Source organism: Lampetra fluviatilis, chromosome 61 (assembly GCF_964198595.1).
Source record: "Lampetra fluviatilis chromosome 61, kcLamFluv1.1, whole genome shotgun sequence".
NCBI classification, from domain to species: Eukaryota; Metazoa; Chordata; class Hyperoartia; order Petromyzontiformes; family Petromyzontidae; genus Lampetra; species Lampetra fluviatilis.
Window position 1 is genome coordinate 4543363 of NC_136335.1, and position 20994 is coordinate 4564356.

The following is a 20994-nucleotide window of genomic DNA, read 5'->3' on the forward strand; positions in this document are numbered from 1 at the left end:
CGCGGTAGTGCACGTGGTAGAGCACGTGGTAGAGCACGTGGTAGAGCACGCGGTAGTGCACGTGGTAGAGCACGCGGTAGAGCACGTGGTAGAGCACGCGGTAGAGCACGTGGTAGAGCACGCGGTAGAGCACGTGGTAGAGCACGCGGTAGTGCACGTGGTAGAGCACGTGGTAGAGCACGCGGTAGAGCACGTGGTAGAGCACGCGGTAGTGCACGTGGTAGAGCACGTGGTAGAGCACGCGGTAGTGCACGTGGTAGAGCACGCGGTAGAGCACGTGGTAGAGCACGCGGTAGTGCACGTGGTAGAGCACGTGGTAGAGCACGCGGTAGAGCACGTGGTAGCACAGGCGGTAGAGCACGTGGTAGTGCACGTGGTAGCACAGGCGGTAGAGCACGTGGTAGCGCAGGCGACAGAGTGAGTGTGAGCGGTAGTGAGTGTGAGTGATAGTGAGTGTGAGTGAGTGAGAGTGTGAGTGAGTGATTCAGTGAAAGTGAGTGTGAGTGATAGTGTGAGTGAGTCACAGTGAGTCACAGTGAGTGACTCAGTGAGTGACACAGTGAGTGACACAGTGAGTGACACAGTGAGTCCCAGTGAGTGCCAGTGCCCACCGCGATGTCGCGGCGCCCGCTCCGTGCGTGCCCCTGCCTGGCGCTCTACGCCGCGGCGCTGCTGCTGCTGCTGCTCGCCATCGTGGCGCCCAGCGCCCGCCGCGGGACCCCCTTAGACCCCCTCGACCCCCTCGCTCAGGACCCCTCCAACCCGCCCCCAGCTCCCTCGCACCCCCATCGTCACCTCCCAGACGCCAGCTCCCCCCTGTCCGATCCCCATTCTTCCGTCGACTCCCTTGACTCCCTGCAACCCCTCGACCCCCTTGACCCCCTTGACCCCCTCGAACCCCTTGACCCCCTCGACCCCCTCGACCCCCACAACCCCCACAACCCCCTCGACTCCCTCGACTCCCTCGACCCCCTCGACCCCCACAACCCCCACAACCCCCTCGACTCCCTCGACCCCCTCGAACCCCTTGACCCCCTTGACCTCCACCACCCCCACAACCCCCACAACCCCCTCGACCCCCTCGACCCCCTCGACCCCCTCGACCCCCGTGACCCCGCGGCCCTACCCCCGCTGCCCTATTCCGTGGCTCTGGACGACGGTGGTCGTGCCCGTCTGGAGTGGAGCGTGGACCCCGTCGTCGAGCCCGGCCGTCGAGGGGACCCCGGGGACCACGGGGACCCCCGTCGTCACCCCCACCACCGTCACCCCCGCCGCCTGACCCTGCGGGTGGCCGTGAGCCCGTGGCGTCACGGCCTCCTGCTGGGGCTGTCGGAGAGAGGTCGCTTCGAGGGCGCCGAGTTCGCGGCCTGGTGGGACGGCGGTGGTGGTGGTGGCAGCAACTTCGCGGTGATGAATGCTCACCTCACCACTCACCCCCCCTTCCTCACCACTCACCTCGTTACTCACCTCACCACACCGTCACTCACCTCACCACCCCCCTTCCTCACCACTCACCTCACCACCCCCCTTCCTCACCACTCACCCCGTCACTCACCTCACCACCCCCCTTCCTCACCACTCACCCCGTTACTCACCTCACCACCCACCCCCCTTCCTCACCACTCACCACGTCACTCACCTCACCACCCCCCTTCCTCACCACTCACCCCGTTACTCACCTCACCACCCCCCTTCCTCACCACTCACCCCGTCACTCACCTCACCACCCCCCGTCCTCACCACTCACCATGTCACTCACCTCACCACCCCCCTTCCTCACCACTCACCATGTCACTCACCTCACCACCCCCCTTCCTCACCACTCACCCCGTCACTCACCTCACCACCCCCCTTCCTCACCACTCACCTCACCACCCCCCTTCCTCACCACTCACCTCACCACTCACCCCCCTTCCTCACCACTCACCATGTCACTCACCTCACCACCCCCCTTCCTCACCACTCACCCCGTCACTCACCTCACCAACCCCCTTCCTCACCACTCACCCCGTCACTCACCTCACCACCCCCCTTCCTCACCACTCACCTCGTCACTCACCTCACCACCCCCCTTCCTCACCACTCACCCCGTCACTCACCTCACCACCCCCCTTCCTCACCACTCACCTCACCACCCCCCTTCTTCACCACTCACCACGTCACTCACCTCACCACCCCCCTTCCTCACCACTCACCCCGTCACTCACCTCACCACCCCCCTTCCTCACCACTCACCCCGTCACTCACCTCACCACCCCCCTTCCTCACCACTCACCTCACCACCCCCCTTCCTCACCACTCACCCCGTCACTCACCTCACCACCCCCCTTCCTCACCACTCACCTCACCACCCCCCTTCCTCACCACTCACCCCGTCACTCACCTCACCACCCCCCTTCCTCACCACTCACCCCGTCACTCACCTCACCACCCCCCTTCCTCACCACTCACCTCACCACCCCCCTTCATCACCACTCACCCCGTCACTCACCTCACCACCCCCCTTCCTCACCACTCACCTCACCACCCCCCTTCCTCACCACTCACCCCGTCACTCACCTCACCACCCCCCTTCCTCACCACTCACCTCACCACCCCCCTTCCTCACCACTCACCCCGTCACTCACCTCACCACCCCCCTTCCTCACCACTCACCACGTCACTCACCTCACCACCCCCCTTCCTCACCACTCACCCCGTCACTCACCTCACCACCCCCCTTCCTCACCACTCACCCCGTCACTCACCTCACCACCCCCCTTCCTCACCACTCACCTCGTCACTCACCTCACCACCCCCCTTCCTCACCACTCACCCCGTCACTCACCTCACCACCCCCCCTTCCTCACCACTCACCTCACCACCCCCTTCCTCACCACTCACCACGTCACTCACCTCACCACCCCCCTTCCTCACCACTCACCCCGTCACTCACCTCACCACCCCCCTTCCTCACCACTCACCCCGTCACTCACCTCACCACCCCCCTTCCTCACCACTCACCACGTCACTCACCTCACCACCCCCTCTTCCTCACCACTCACCCCGTCACTCACCTCACCACCCCCCTTCCCCACCACTCACCTCATAACTCACCTCACCACCCCCCTTCCTCACCACTCACCCCGTCACTCACCTCACCACCCCCCTTCCTCACCACTCACCCCGTCACTCACCTCACCACCCCCCCTTCCTCACCACTCACCTCACCACCCACCCCCCTTCCTCACCACTCACCCCGTCACTCACCTCACCACCCCCCTTCCTCACCACTCACCATGTCACTCACCTCACCACCCACCCCCCTTCCTCACCACTCACCTCACCACCCCCCTTCCTCACCACTCACCACGTCACTCACCTCACCACCCCCCTTCCTCACCACTCACCTCACCACCCCCCTTCCTCACCACTCACCTCACCACCCCCCTTCCTCACCACTCACCCCGTCACTCACCTCACCACCCCCCTTCCTCACCACTCACCTCACCACCCCCCCTTCCTCACCACTCACCCCGTCACTCACCTCACCACCCCCCTTCCTCACCACTCACCCCGTCACTCACCTCACCACCCCCCTTCCTCACCACTCACCTCACCACCCCCCTTCCTCACCACTCACCCCGTCACTCACCTCACCACCCCCCCTTCCTCACCACTCACCCCGTCACTCACCTCACCACCCCCCTTCCTCACCACTCACCACGTCACTCAACTCACCACCCCCCTTCCTCACCACTCACCTCACCACCCCCCTTCCTCAACACTCACCTCACCACCCCCCTTCCTCACCACTCACCCCGTCACTCACCTCACCACCCCCCTTCCTCACCACTCACCCCGTCACTCACCTCACCACCCCCCTTCCTCACCACTCACCACGTCACTCACCTCACCCACCCCCTCTTCCTCACCACTCACCTCACCACCCCCCTTCCTCACCACTCACCTCACCACCCCCCTTCCTCACCACTCACCCCGTCACTCACCTCACCACCCCCCTTCCTCACCACTCACCTCACCACCCCCCTTCCTCACCACTCACCTCACCACCCCCCCTTCCTCACCACTCACCTCACCACCCCCCTTCCTCACCACTCACCACGTCACTCACCTCACCACCCCCCTTCCTCACCACTCACCTCACCACCCCCCTTCCTCACCACTCACCCCGTCACTCACCTCACCACTCACCCCCCTTCCTCACCACTCACCACGTCACTCACCTCACCACCCCCCCTTCCTCACCACTCACCCCGTCACTCACCTCACCACTCACCCCCCCTTCCTCACCACTCACCACGTCACCTCACCTCACCACCCCCCTTCCTCACCACTCACCCCGTCACTCACCTCACCACCCCTCTTCCTCACCACTCACCTCACCACCCCCCTTCCTCACCACTCACCTCACCACCCCCCCTTCCTCACCACTCATCCCGTCACTCACCTCACCACCCCCCCTTCCTCACCACTCACCTCACCACTCACCTCACCACCCCCCTTCCTCACCACTCACCTCACCACCCCCCCTTCCTCACCACTCACCCCGTCACTCACCTCACCACCCCCCTTCCTCACCACTCACCACGTCACTCACCTCACCACCCCCCTTCCTCACCACTCACCCCGTCACTCACCTCACCACCCCCCTTCCTCACCACTCACCACGTCACTCACCTCACCACCCCCCTTCCTCACCACTCACCACGTCACTCACCTCACCACCCCTCTTCCTCACCACTCACCACGTCACTCACCTCACCACCCCCCCTTCCTCACCACTCACCTCACCACCCCCCCTTCCTCACCACTCACCCCGTCACTCACCTCACCACCCCCCCCTTCCTCACCACTCACCACGTCACTCACCTCACCACCCCCCTTCCTCACCACTCACCACGTCACTCACCTCACCACCCCTCTTCCTCACCACTCACCTCACCACCCCCCTTCCTCACCACTCACCCTCACCACCCCCCTTCCTCACCACTCACCCCGTCACTCACCTCACCACCCCCCTTCCTCACCACTCACCACGTCACTCACCTCACCACCCCCCTTCCTCACCACTCACCACGTCACTCACCTCACCACCCCCCTTCCTCACCACTCACCTCACCACCCCCCCTTCCTCACCACTCACCACGTCACTCACCTCACCACCCCCCTTCCTCACCACTCACCTCACCACCCCCCTTCCTCACCACTCACCCCGTCACTCACCTCACCCACCCCCCTTCCTCACCACTCACCTCACCACCCCCCTTCCTCACCACTCACCTCACCACCCCCCCTTCCTCACCACTCACCTCACCACCCCCCTTCCTCACCACTCACCCCGTCACTCACCTCACCACCCCCCTTCCTCACCACTCACCACGTCACTCACCTCACCACCCCCCTTCCTCACCGCTCAGCCCGTCACTCACCTCACCACCCACCTTCCTCACCACTCACCACGTCACTCACCTCACCACCCCCCCTTCCTCACCGCTCAGCCCGTCACTCACCTCACCACCCCCCTTCCTCACCACTCACCACGTCACTCACCTCACCCACCCCCCTTCCTCACCACTCACCACGTCACCCACTCGCTGTCTCTCATCGAGCCTCCTCGAGCCTCTCATAATCGGGTTAGTGGCACTCAAGATGTTTGCGTTTCTCTCACGCGATGGGACTTTGTAGGATGAACGTTGACATTGATGAGGGGCACGGGGTGACCGATACGGTCTGAATTGGTCTGTGATCAGGTAAGGGGGGGGGGGCACTGATAAGGGGTTGCTGGTGTGCTTCCTTAAAAGCATTCGCCACGACCCTGCGAGATAGCGATCCACCTCGAGATGTCCGCTCGCTACCACCACCACCACCATCGTCATCACCACCATGATACCACCACCACCACCATCGTCATCACCACCATGATACCACCACCACCACCATCGTCATCACCACCATGATACCACCACCACCACCACCATCGTCATCACCACCATGATACCACCACCATCACCATCGTCATCACCACCATGATACCACCACCACCACCATCGTCATCACCACCATGATACCACCACCACCACCACCATCGTCATCACCACCATGATACCACCACCACCACCACCACCATCATCATCACCATGATACCACCACCACCACCACCATCGTCATCACCACCATGATACCACCACCATCGTCATCACCACCATGATACCACCACCACCACCATCGTCATCACCACCATGATACCACCACCACCACCACCACCATCGTCATCACCACCATGATACCACCACCATCGTCATCACCACCATGATACCACCACCATCGTCATCACCACCATGATACCACCACCACCACCACCATCGTCATCACCACCATGATACCACCACCACCACCATCGTCATCACCACCATGATACCACCACCACCATCGTCATCACCACCATGATACCACCACCACCACCACCATCGTCATCACCACCATGATACCACCACCACCACCATCGTCATCACCACCATGATACCACCACCACCACCACCACCATCGTCATCACCACCATGATACCACCACCACCACCACCATCGTCATCACCACCATGATACCACCACCACCACCATCGTCATCACCACCATGATACCACCACCACCACCATCGTCATCACCACCATGATACCACCACCACCACCACTATCGTCATCACCACCATGATACCACCACCACCACCATCGTCATCACCACCATGATACCACCACCACCACCACCATCGTCATCACCACCATGATACCACCACCACCACCATCGTCATCACCACCATTATACCACCACTACCACCATCGTCATCACCACCATGATACCACCACCACCACCACCATCGTCATCACCACCATGATACCACCACCACCACCATCGTCATCACCACCATTATACCACCACCACCACCATCGTCATCACCACCATGATACCACCACCACCACCATCGTCATTACCACCATGATACCACCACCACCACCACCACCATCGTCATCACCACCATGATACCACCACCACCACCACCATCGTCATCACCACCATGATACCACCACCACCACCACCATCGTCATCACCACCATGATACCACCACCACCACCATCGTCATCACCACCATGATACCACCACCACCACCATCGTCATCACCACCATGATACCACCACCACCACCATCGTCATCACCACCATGATACCACCACCACCACCATCGTCATCACCACCATGATACCACCACCATCACCATCGTCATCACCACCATGATACCACGCTCACGACACCCACAAAGTGCTGGGGCCACAAATGAGCCGCGCCATCACCTCGCTGCTCATCTCGTCAAGAAAGCTACGAGCCATCATCACACGACACTCCGCTCATCCCACGCAGCAGCAGCAACAGCAGCAGCAGCAGAAGCAGCAGCAGCAGCAACAGCAGAAGCAGCAGCAGCAGCAGAAGCAGCAGCAGCAGCAGCAGCAGCAGCAGAAGCAGCAGAAGCAGCAGCAGCAGAAGCAGCAGCAGCAGCAACAGCAGCAGAAGCAGCAGAAGCAGCAGCAGCAGAAGCAGCAGCAGCAGAAGCAGCAGAAGCAGCAGCAGCAGAAGCAGCAGCAGCAGAAGCAGCAGCAGCAGAAGCAGCAGAAGCAGCAGAAGCAGCAGAAGCAGCAGAAGCAGCAGCAGCAGAAGCAGCAGCAGCAGAAGCAGCAGAAGCAGCAGAAGCAGCAGCAGCAGAAGCAGCAGCAACAGCAGCAGCAGCAACAGCAGCAGCAGCAGAAGCAGCAGAAGCAGCAGCAGCAGCAACAGCAGCAGCAGAAGCAGCAGCAGCAGAAGCAGCAGCAGCAGCAGAAGCAGCAGCAGCAACAGCAGCAGCAGTAGCAGCAGCAGCAGCAGCAACAGCAGCAGCAGCATCAGCAGCAGCAGCAGCAGCAGAAGCAGCAGAAGCAGCAGAAGCAGCAGCAGCAGCAGCAGCAGCAGAAGCAGCAGCAGCAGCAGCAGAAGCAGCAGAAGCAGCAGCAGCAGCAGCAGAAGCAGCAGAAGCAGCAGCAGCAGCAGCAGCAGCAGAAGCAGCAGCAGCAGCAGCAGAAGCAGCAGCAGCAGAAGCAGCAGAAGCAGCAGCAGCAGCAGCAGCAGCAGAAGCAGCAGAAGCAGCAGAAGCAGCAGAAGCAGCAGCAGCAGCAGCAGAAGCAGCAGAAGCAGCAGCAGCAGCAGAAGCAGCAGCAGCAGCAGAAGCAGCAGCAGCAGAAGCAGCAGCAGCAGCAGCAGCAGCAGAAGCAGCAGCAGCAGCAGAAGCATCAGCAGCAGAAGCAGCAGCAGCAGAAGCAGAAGCATCAGCAGCAGAAGCAGCAGCAGAAGCAGCAGCAGCAGCAGCAGAAGCAGCAGCAGCAGCAGCAGCAGCAGCAGAAGCAGCAGCAGCAGAAGCAGAAGCATCAGCAGCAGAAGCAGCAGCAGAAGCAGCAGCAGCAGCAGCAGAAGCAGCAGCAGAAGCAGCAGCAGCAGCAGAAGCATCAGCAGCAGAAGCAGCAGCAGCAGAAGCAGAAGCATCAGCAGCAGAAGCAGCAGCAGAAGCAGCAGCAGCAGCAGCAGCAGAAGCAGCAGCAGCAGCAGCAGCAGCAGCAGAAGCAGCAGCAGCAGAAGCAGAAGCATCAGCAGCAGAAGCAGCAGCAGCAGAAGCAGCATCAGCAGCAGAAGCAGCAGCAGAAGCAGCAGCAGCAGCAGCAGCAGCAGAAGCAGCAGCAGAAGCAGCAGCAGCAGCAGCAGCAGAAGCAGCAGCAGCAGCAGAAGCAGCAGCAGCAGCAGAAGCAGAAGCATCAGCAGCAGAAGCAGCAGCAGCAGAAGCAGCAGCAGCAGCAGAAGCAGCAGCAGCAGCAGAAGCATCAGCAGCAGCAGCAGCAGAAGCAGCAGCAGCAGCAGAAGCAGAAGCAGCAGCAGCAGAAGCAGCAGCAGCAGCAGAAGCAGAAGCAGAGGCGGCGGGGGCTTTTGGCTGCTCGGCCATCGAACGAAAGGGCGGTGAAATTTCGATTAAAAGCTTTCGTGACTGCAGGGATTCATCTTCTTGGTTCTATCGGTAAAGTCACGTAGAAGGGAAATAACAAAATAATTAAAATAAAACATAATATTATTTTATTATGTTTTATTTTTATTATTTTAATAATAAAAGAATAGTATTTTTTATTTTATTATTTCCATTCTACGTGACTTCACCGAAAGAACCAAGAAGATGAAAGGGCGGTGGCCACCGCTACTTCTGCGGCCGTCTGGAACGCTCTGCCTTGTGCCGCAGAGTAAATGGTGTTGATGATTTCTTGATGACGATGTCGTCGTCGTTATCGTTGTTGTTGTTGTGCAGTGCGCGTGGACCGACGCACGCGGCCTCCTCGTGCCGCGTCGGAGCGCGCGTCCCTGCGGATTCCGCCACGTGCCGCAGCGGCAACAGCAGCAGCGGCAGCCGTGGCAACAGCAGCAGCCGCAGCGGCAACAGCAGCGGCAACAGCAGCGGCAACGCACGGCAGGGGCAGGGCGCGTGCTCACCGTCACGCGCGTCCTCGACACGTGCGAGCCACGTGACTACCGCATCCAGGTGAGCGGGGGGCCACGTGACTGTCACGTGACTGTCGCGTCCAGGTGAGCGGGGGACCACGTGACTGTCACGTGACTGCCGCGTCCAGGTGAGAGGGGGACCACGTGACTGTCACGTGACTACCGCATCCAGGTGAGCGGGGGGGCCACGTGACTGTCACGTGACTTCCGCGTCCAGGTGAGCGGGGGGGCCACGTGACTGTCACGTGACTTCCACGTCCAGGTGAGCGGGGGACCACGTGACTGTCACGTGACTGTCGCGTCCAGGTGAGCGGGGGACCACGTGACTGTCACGTGACTGCCGCGTCCAGGTGAGAGGGGGACCACGTGACTGTCACGTGACTACCGCATCCAGGTGAGCGGGGGGCCACGTGACTGTCACGTGACTGTCACGTCCAGGTGAGCGGGGGGCCACGTGACTGTCACGTGACTGTCACGTCCAGGTGAGCGGGGCCAAGTGGAGTCCATCGACTTTGCTGTACCGCCTTCTCCTGGCAGAGCCAGTGTACGGCTCCTCGTCAACGTAGCCCACAGACGATCAGGGAAACGGCAGCAGCAGCAGCAGCAGCAGGGATACAGCAGCAGCAGCAGCCGGAGCCAGATTCCCCCTAAGCTCTGCGGTCCTCCATATATCAAGGTGTTTATCGGCCAATTCATGAAAACCGGAGCTCTCTGAGAAGTGGGTGACACTCCATCCCCTACTGGCGGAGCAGGTGAAGTCCACACTTTGCCGCATCAACTTCGGGGGGTACGTTTCCACCTCGACGCCCAGCCACGGGTAGAAGGGAGTTTGACGACCACAACATCAACAACAACAAGGGTTTCATCTTCTTGGTTCTTTCGGTAAAGTCACGTAGAAGGGAAGTAATAAAATAATAAAAATAAAACATAAAAAAATGAAATAATTCTCACGACGTTTCGGCTACAACGCAAGCAGCCGTCTTCACCCGAAGACGTGACTTTACCGAAAGAACCAAGAAGATGAATCCCTGCAGTCACGAAAGCTTTCAATCGAAACAACAAGGGTGTGTGTGCGTGTTTTAGTTTGTGTGTGGGCGGTGATCCAACAACCCTCGCTGCTATTGCAGCTCCCTCCACAGGCAGGCAGCCACGTGCAACAGCATCGTAGCCACCTCCACCCAGCTGCTGCTGATGATGATGATGCTGATGTTGATGATGCTGATGATGTTGTTGATGATGCTGCTGACGACGCTGCTGCTGATGATGATGCCGATGATGCTGATGATGTTGCTGCTGATGTTGATGATGCTGCTGGTGACGCTGCTGATGATGTTGCTGATGTTGATGATGCTGCTGGTGACGATGCTGCTGATGATGATGCTGCTGATGTTGATGATGCGGCTGGTGACGCTGCTACTGCTGATGACGCTGCTGATGTTGATGATGTTGCTGATGTTGATGATGCGGCTAGTGACGCTGCTGCTGCTGATGTTGCTGCTGATGTTGATGATGCTGCTGGTGACGCTGCTGCTGCTGATGATGCTGCTGATGATGTTGCTGCTGGTGACGCTGCTGATGATGATGCTGATGTTGATGATGCTGCTGGTGACGATGCTGCTGCTGATGATGATGCTGATGTTGATGATGCTGATGATGTTGTTGATGATGCTGCTGACGACGCTGCTGCTGATGATGATGCCGATGATGCTGATGATGTTGCTGCTGATGTTGATGATGCTGCTGGTGACGCTGCTGATGATGTTGCTGATGTTGATGATGCTGCTGGTGACGATGCTGCTGATGATGATGCTGCTGATGTTGATGATGCGGCTGGTGACGCTGCTACTGCTGATGACGCTGCTGATGTTGATGATGTTGCTGATGTTGATGATGCGGCTAGTGACGCTGCTGCTGCTGATGTTGCTGCTGATGTTGATGATGCTGCTGGTGACGCTGCTGCTGCTGATGATGCTGCTGATGATGTTGCTGCTGGTGACGCTGCTGATGATGATGCTGATGTTGATGATGCTGCTGGTGACGATGCTGCTGCTGATGATGATGCTGATGTTGATGATGCTGATGATGTTGTTGATGATGCTGCTGACGACGCTGCTGCTGATGATGATGCCGATGATGCTGATGATGTTGCTGCTGATGTTGATGATGCTGCTGGTGACGCTGCTGATGATGTTGCTGATGTTGATGATGCTGCTGGTGACGATGCTGCTGATGATGATGCTGCTGATGTTGATGATGCGGCTGGTGACGCTGCTACTGCTGATGACGCTGCTGATGTTGATGATGTTGCTGATGTTGATGATGCGGCTAGTGACGCTGCTGCTGCTGATGTTGCTGCTGATGTTGATGATGCTGCTGGTGACGCTGCTGCTACTGATGATGATGCTGATGATGATGATGCTGCTGATGATGTTGCTGCTGGTGACGCTGCTGATGATGATGCTGATGTTGATGATACTGCTGGTGACGCTGCTGCTGCTGATGATGATGCTGATGATGATGCTGCTGATGATGTTGCTGCTGGTGACGATGCTGCTGATGATGATGCTGCTGGTGTTGATGATGTTGCTGATGTTGATGATGCGGCTGGTGACGCTGCTGCTGCTGATGATGCTGCTGGTGTTGATGATGCTGCTGCTCCTGATGATGCTGCTGATGTCGATGATGCTGATGACGACGCTGCTGCTGATGATGCTGCTGATGTCGATGATGCTGATGATGACGATGATGCTCCTGATGATGCTGCTGATGTCGATGATGCTGATGACGACGCTGCTGCTGATACTGCTGATGATGATACTGCTGATGATGATGCTGCTGATACTGCTGCTGATGATACTGCTGATGATGCTGCTGATGATGCTGCTGATGATGATGATGCTGATGGTGATACTGCTGATGATACTGCTGATGATGATGCTGCTGATGGTGATACTGCTGATGATGCTGCTGATGATGATGATGCTGATGGTGATACTGCTGATGATGGTGATACTGCTGATGATACTGCTGATGATGCTGCTGATGATGACGCTGCTGATGATACTGATGATGCTGATGATGATGATGCTGATGATGATGCTGATGGTGATGATGCTGATGATGCTGATGGTGATGATGCTGCTGATGGTGATGCTGCTGATGATGATGATGATGATGCTGCTGATGGTGATGCTGCTGATGATGATGATGATGCTGCTGATGATGATGCTGATGATGATGATGATGATGCTGATGGTGATGATGCTGATGATGATGATGATGATGCTGATGATGATGATGCTGATGATGATGATGATGCTGATGATGATGATGCTGATGGTGATGATGCTGCTGATGGTGATGATGCTGATGGTGATGATGCTGATGATGATGATGCTGATGATGATGATGCTGATGATGATGATGATGCTGATGATGATGCTGATGGTGATGATGCTGCTGATGATGATGCTGATGATGATGCTGATGGTGATGATGCTGCTGATGGTGATGCTGCTGATGATGATGATGCTGATGATGATGCTGATGATGATGCTGATGGTGATGATGCTGCTGATGGTGATACTGCTGATGATGCTGCTGATGATGCTGATTATGATGCTGAATGCTGATACTGCTGTTGATGATGCTGCTGGTGATGCTGCTGATGATGATACTGCTGCTGATGATGATACTGCTGCTGATGCTGCTGATGATGACGCTGCTGATGATGACGCTGCTGATGATGACGACGCTGCTGATGATGACGACGCTGCTGATGATGACGACGCTGCTGATGATGACGACGCTGCTGATGATGACGACGCTGCTGATGCTGCTGATGATGACGCTGCTGATGATGACGCTGCTGATGATGACGCTGCTGATGATGACGACGCTGCTGATGATGACGACGCTGCTGATGATGACGACGCTGCTGATGATGACGACGCTGCTGATGATGACGACGCTGCTGATGATGACGACGCTGCTGATGATGACGACGCTGCTGATGATGACGACGCTGCTGATGATGACGACGCTGCTGATGCTGCTGATGATGATACTGCTGCTGATGCTGCTGATGATGACGCTGCTGATGATGACGCTGCTGATGATGACGACGCTGCTGATGATGACGACGCTGCTGATGATGACGACGCTGCTGATGATGACGACGCTGCTGATGATGACGACGCTGCTGATGATGATGACGCTGCTGATGATGACGTCGACGTCTCCTCCGCACCCGGCAGGGGGGCACTGTGCACGTGCTCTACGCGCTGCTCGATGAGCCAATCACGCGCGAGCCCTGGGGGTCGCTCAACGTGACGTCACTGCGCACGCGCGGGGTCCGCCTCGTGCGCCTCCTGCGGGATGGGGGCGGGGCTGTGGGCGTGGCTAAGGGCGGGGCTGTGGGCGTGGCTAAGGGCGGGGCTGGGGGCGGGGCTGGGGGCGGGGCTGGGGGCGGGGCTTCCCAGCACCCCCCGGCGGTGCTGGACGTGCGCGCGCAGAACGTGACGGTTCCCGCGCGCGAGACCACCTACTGGTGTCACGTGACCGAGTTCCCGCACGTGGGCACCAAGCGGCACATCGTGAAGGTGACGTCACCACCCCCACCCCCTCCTTCCCTCCCCACTGCAGAATCAGAATATTTATTCTAGATTTGAAGCTTTCGTGGACTGCAAGGAGTCATACTCGTAGTTCTTTCGGTGAAGTCACCACGTAGGTAAAAAATAGAATTAAAATTAATAAAAAATAAATACAATAAAATCACGACGTTTCGGAGGCAACACAAGCATCCGTCTTCAGGTGAAACTGTCACGGTAAAATATCTGCAGGAGAAATCCGAAGAGCTAGAAAGCTCTTTTTTTTTCTTCTTCTCGCAGATGTCCAGTGGTGGGCACGCGGTGAGAACAATACGACAACAAAGACAATGACACAAAGACAATGACACAAAGACAATGACACAAAGACAATGACACAAAGACAATGACACAAAGACAATGACACAAAGATGACACAAACGCGATAAATGACGTCACGCACTGTGTAGGGGGCGGTCAGACATTTGTGACGATGTGTGACGGGTTTGGGAAATGTGACGTCACATCAAAATGCGCAACTTTAAATAAATATAGACAACACGTTCTACTTAATTAAATATACTTTTTACTAAATGTTTTCTCCTACAACATCAGAGTGCAGCGCCACATTAAACACGCACTACAATGACAATAGTTTAAAGCGATTTGAAGCTTGTTTTATGTTTGGGGGGCAGAGCTTTGTGACGTCATATTTTTGTGGGGTCTGACTTCTTGGGACGTCAAAAATCGTCCAAAATCGCGTGACGTCATTTATGGACGGCCCCTTTGTAGATCATCAGCTACTACTACATATGTAGCTACTACTACACGTGTAGCAGCTACTACTACATATGTAGCTACTACTACACGTGTAGCAGCTACTACTACATATGTAGCTGCTACTACTACACGTGTAGCAGTAGCTACTACTACACGTGTAGCTACTACTACATATTTAGCGGCTCCACTGTGGCTAGGAGATGTTGACTACCTCGCCTGGTGTACAGGAGGTCGTGGGTTCGATCCCGACCCTGACGCCTGCTGCTGTATATTTGGAGTTTGCGTGTCTCTCTCTCATCATCATCATCACGGTGGCCTCCCTTCCCAGGCCACGCCTCCCGTCCCAGGCCACGCCTCCCTCCCCAGGCCACGCCTCCCTTCCCAGGCCACGCCTCCCTTCCCAGGCCACGCCTCCCTTCCCAGGCCACGCCTCCCTCCCCAGGCCACGCCTCCCTCCCCAGGCCACGCCTCCCTTCCCAGGCCACGCCTCCCTTCCCAGGCCACGCCTCCCTTGCCAGGCCACACCTCCCTTCCCAGGCCACGCCTCCCTTCCCAGGCCACGCCTCCCTCCCCAGGCCACGCCTCCCTCCCCAGGCCACGCCTCCCTCCCCAGGCCACGCCTCCCTTCCCAGGCCACGCCTCTCTTGCCAGGCCACACCTCCCTTCCCCCACCTCTGGGAAGGTCTGGGTCCCTCCACCACGTGACCCCCCAGGCACCCCTTGGGGCCCCCAGCCCTCGCACGGGCCGACACAGTAGTGACGTCCTATGTCACTACACAGGTAAGTTAAAAAAGAGTGAAATTTTAAAACTCTCCATCGCTGTCTGTCTGCAACCCCCCCCCCCCCCACGTGTCTCCAGTTCGAGCCTCTGGTGACACGTGGCCACGAGGCCATGGTGCACCACATGGAGGTGTTCCAGTGTCCCGGCGCGGGGGCCGCCCCCGTGACGGCCTTCAGCGGCCCCTGCGACGACCCACGGCGCCCCGCGGGCCTCGACGCCTGCCGCAGAGTGCTGGCCGCGTGGGCCATGGGGGCCGAGGTGAGGGCTCCGTCGTCTCCCCAGCCACTCGGTCACCCACTCGGTCACCCACGCGGAGGTGGCGGTGATGGTCAGAGGTCGCAACCGGGTACCCAATACCCGTACCCTACCCGATACCCGGCTACCCGTACCCGGACGGGTAACTGATACCTGTACCCTACCCGATACCTGTACCCTACCCGATACCTGTACCCTACCCGATACCCGTACCCTTCCCGATACCCAGTTACCCGTACCCGGCCGGGTAGGGGTACCCGTTTTCGACCCTGGTGCGGCCGGGTACGGGTAGGCCGTGAGTCACTGGTGAGTCGCCGTGTGTCACTCATTTCCCAACGTCTTGTCTCTTCTCACAATTCAAGTTCCTAGAATCAACCCACCCGCGCCTGCAACATGGCTTCATCCCAGAGGTCGCAATCGGGTACCCGATACCCGTTCCCTACCCGATACCCGGCTACCCATACCCGGCCGGGTACGGGTACCCATTTACGAGTAAGGAATAAAAACCTGTTTGCGACCTCTGGTGATGATCCAGGGATGGGCAACCTTGCACGGAAGAGACGTTTGTGGGGGGGGAGGTTTCGTCTTTGACCAAACCGCATCACGCGCACAGGAGCTTGTACACACAGACGCAGCAGCGGGTATACATCAGGCGACGACAATAACAACAACAACAACAACAGCACATTCTTAATTAAATGAACAAAGTAGGTGATGGAATAAAGTGCGTCTATTTAGCTGTTTCTCCCCCCTTAGTTATTTTTTGACGAAACAGTTCGACTGCTGTGCATTTTGCGTGTCGCCAAGACACCCCACAGTGAGGACATTCCCTGACACATTTAATCAATTATCTTTACCTTAAATTACGTTTCATGTTTAAGTTTTGATTATTTTAATGGCTGCCCGCAAAGGGGGCAGCCAAAGAGTCACGTGGGGGCAGCGAAAGAGTCACAAGGGGGCAGCTAAAGAGTCACAAGGGGGCAGCTAAAGAGCCTCAAGGGGGCAGCTAAAGAGTCACAAGGGGGCAGCTAAAGAGTGACGTGGGGGCAGCGAAAGAGCCTCAAGGGGGCAGCTAAAGAGTCACAAGGGGGCAGCTAAAGAGCCTCAAGGGGGCAGCTAAAGAGTCACAAGGGGGCAGCTAAAGAGTGACGTGGGGGCAGCGAAAGAGCCTCAAGGGGGCAGCTAAAGAGTCACAAGGGGGCAGCTAAAGAGCCTCAAGGGGGCAGCTAAAGAGTCACAAGGGGGCAGCTAAAGAGTGACGTGGGGGCAGCTAAAGAGTCACAAGGGGGCAGCTAAAGAGTGACGTGGGGGCAGCGAAAGAGTCACAAGGGGGCAGCTAAAGAGTCACGTGGGGGCAGCGAAAGAGCCTCAAGGGGGCAGCTAAAGAGTCACAAGGGGGCAGCTAAAGAGCCTCAAGGGGGCAGCTAAAGAGTCACAAGGGGGCAGCTAAAGAGTGACGTGGGGGCAGCTAAAGAGTGACGTGGGGGCAGCTAAAGAGTCACGTGGGGGCAGCTAAAGAGCCTCAAGGGGGCAGCCAAAGAGCCACCGCATGCAGCTCCAGACCCGCTGGTTGCCGACCCCTGGTGGTGATGGTGGTGGTGATGTTGAAGGAGGTGCTGATGGATGATGGATGATGGTGGTGGTTTTGAATGGAGGTTGTTGTGAGGGGTTCGCTTCCATCTTGGAGCTAGAATCATTCCATCTCTTGTGGTCCACGAACAGCCGCTCTGAGAGGTCAACTCACGAGGTGCCCCCAGCAGTCCGGCAGAGGTGGCGGTTGTTTTTAATTCCCAACAAAACCCTATTCACCTCCCAGCGCCATGTAATTTAATCATTCACAAACGTGCATATGGTTCACCTGGTTAAGCGGCGGAGAGACAAACTGCAAACTGTTATGACAAACGCTTTGGTTCTGTCGGTAAAGTCACGTAGGTATAAAATAAAAAATTAAATCACGACGATTCGATTGCAACACAAGCAATCATCATCAGGTGGGAAAACCCACGGCCTACCCACTTCCAGCCCCGCACAATTACCCCCGTTCAGCTTCACGTCCCTCTCCTAGCGTCTACGCAGCACTCCCCTAACCCTACCCCCCTTGCCCCTCCCCCCTTTCTTACCTATATAACCTCTTACCACGGCATCTCTCTCCCACTTCAGCAAAGAAAAACGTATTGCTGTGGTTCCCCACCTGATGATGACTGCTTGTGTAGCAATCGAAACGTCGTGATTTATTTTATTTTCTACCTACGTGATTTTACCGAAAGATTCCTTTTAAGGCTTTCGTGACTGCAGGGATTCATCTTCTTGGTTCTTTCGGTAAAGTCACGTAGAAGGGAAGTAATAAAATAATAAAAATAAAAGATAATAAAAAAATAATTCTCACGACGTTTCGGCCACAACGCAAACAGCCGTCTTCAGGTGGCCGAAACGTCGTGAGAATTATTTTATTATGTTTTATTGTTATTATTTTATTACTTCCCTTCTACGTGACTTTACCGAAAGAACCAAGAAGATGAATCCCGGCAGTCACGAAAGCTTCAAATCTAAACTGGAAATAGTTAAATAGAGTTTCCTTTCCAGAGGCGACAATGTGAAACAGGTAAGACATGAATCTCGTCAAACTGGAAAGATCTCATAGAGTTGCCTTTCCAGCGGCAAGAATGTGAACAGGCTAAACATTAATCTTGTCAAACTGGAAAAAAGTTAATCGACTTTCCTTTCCAGAGGCAAAGACTGTGAACAGGTTTGACATTAATCTCGTCAAACTGGACGGAGTTAATATGGCTCCAATCCAAAGCGCTTGTGCTACAAGCGAACCACGATACCTCGGGGATCTTGTCAAGTAGCACAAACCATCATCACGTGAACTCCGCTCATCCTCGCAGTGGCTTTTGACGAACAAAGACGGTCACGTTTCGATTTAAGGCTTTCGCGACTGCAGGGCTTCATCTTCTTGGTTCTTTCGGTAAAGTCACGTAGAAGGGAAGTAATGAAATAGTAAAAATAAAACATAATAAAATAATTCTCACGACGTTTCGGCCACAACGCAAGCAGCCGTCCTCAGGTGAAACCAGGTCTGTCGAGGCGACAGCGACAGCGTTTCATTCAGACGCTGTCGCCTCGACAGACCTGGTTTTCACCTGAGGACGGCTGCTTGCGTTGTGGCCGAAACGTCGTGACAATTATTTTATGATGTTTTATTTTTATTATTTTATTATTTCCCTTCTACGTGACTTTACCGAAAGAAGCAAGAAGAAAAAAGACGGTCACGCTTTCAGATGTGCTTCTGTGGCTATCTGGAACGCTCTTCCTTCCGATGTTAGGAAGCCGTTAGGAGCTATGCACTTTTAAATCATCTGGATTGAAAATACATGTCTTTAGAACTGCTTTTTGTGTTTAGTTTGCTGTCCTTCCACCGCACCTCCGATTAGCATGGCTGGCTCCGTATGGTGCAAAAGAAGTTCAACATACATAATACAAAGGAGTTAATATTTTTCTCACAGATGCACATGGGGTAGGGGGGGGGGGTGGCAAGGTCAAATAGTAACTTCTGACGTGTTAACAAGTCATCACGTTGCTTAAATGAATAAAGATTCATTTGGAACCAAATTAATCATAGCATCTATGGAAAATTCCCTTGCATCAACTATCTACGCGGAGAAGGCTCACACCAGTTCAAAGTAACAAATCACAGTGAGAAAAAATATCTGTTCAAAGTTACGTCAAAAGTGTAACCCTCTCAAATGGCGCGCAGTGCCTTTAGCAGATTCAAACAAGCTCCGGGCCCGATACAACTTCAACGTTTGCATAAAGTGGCACGCAAAAACATCGACTAATCTGACTCAAATAGCTTGGGACGGCGCACCAACCCGGCCACCTCGGGTGACCCGGTCCAAGCCAAGAAGGGCACCTTCAAGGCGAGCGCCAGGCTGGCCACGAGGCGGCTAGGCCTCTATAGCTTCGGCTGATGGAAAGCGCTGCCGTTTTCACCCGAAAAAAATGTAACACTTAAACAGACCGGGCGAGAGTTTGTACTTGGGGCGTCCCTGACAACAAACAACGGAGCAATTGAAGCACCGGCACCTCCTTCGAGGTTACTTCGCTTTTAATTTGCTGTAGAACATTGACACCCGCACGAATACGAGACCGGTAGTGGTCCCTTCAAAAATTAACGTCACAAAGCGCAGGTCACCGACCCCTGCACACGCACATTCTCAGCACGTGCTGAGAACGGGCATTGGGCAAAGTGGGAAGTGGTGAAGTTAGGCGCCCTCAAGTCCAGCGGTGCCCTTATGAGGCCATTACAGTCGTGACGATGGTGGCGTTATTGTTGGTGGTTGTTGATAATCATGATCTTGTAGCGGACTCTTTCCTTACCAACGCATGGAGGACAGGTACAAGTTCCATTCCGTTTAATCCACCTCAGTCACACACAGCTCCCTCTTTCATCCATAGCTCCCTCCTTCATCCACAGCTCTCTCCTTCATCCACAGCTCCATCCTTCATCCACAGCTCCCTCCTTCATCCACAGCTCCCTCCTTCATCCACAGCTCCCTCCTTTATCCACAACTCTCTCCTTCATCCACAGCTCTCTCCTTCATCCACAGCTCCCTCCACCATCCACAGCTCCCTCCTTCATCTACAGCTCCCTCCTTCATCCACAGCTCTCTCCTCTCAATCCACAGCTCCCTCCTTCATCCACAGCTCCCTCCACCATCCACAGCTCCCTCCTTCATCTACAGCTCCCTCCTTCATCTACAGCTCCCTCCTTCATCTACAACTCTCTACTTCATCCACAGCTCTATTTTCATCCACAGCTCTCTCCTTCATCCTCAGCTCCATCCTTCATCCACAGCTCTCTCCTTCATTCACAGCTCCCTCCTTCATCCACAGCTCTCTCCTTCATCTACAGCTCTCTGTATTCATCCACAGCTCGCTCCTATCTCGTCACTCCTGCCGATGTCCCCTCTTCTCCCCCCAGCCCCCTCTCCCCCCCCCTCCCACCTGATCGATGTCTCCGCATCTCCATCCAC

The 20994-nt window shown here is 56.1% G+C and overlaps 1 protein-coding gene across 1 annotated transcript in view; it reads left to right on the top strand.

Moving 5' to 3' along the window:
- The first annotated feature begins 615 nt into the window (after positions 1–615).
- LOC144951213 (dopamine beta-hydroxylase-like) overlaps positions 616–20994 on the top strand; it is a 36913-nt gene continuing 16534 nt past the window's right edge. The window contains exons 1-6 of the mRNA XM_078881362.1: positions 616–818; positions 1056–1407; positions 9366–9434; positions 9510–9596; positions 13813–14157; positions 15782–15961. Coding sequence (XP_078737488.1) covers positions 616–818; positions 1056–1407; positions 9366–9434; positions 9510–9596; positions 13813–14157; positions 15782–15961 — 1236 coding nt within the window. The remainder of the gene's footprint in view (positions 819–1055; positions 1408–9365; positions 9435–9509; positions 9597–13812; positions 14158–15781; positions 15962–20994) is intronic.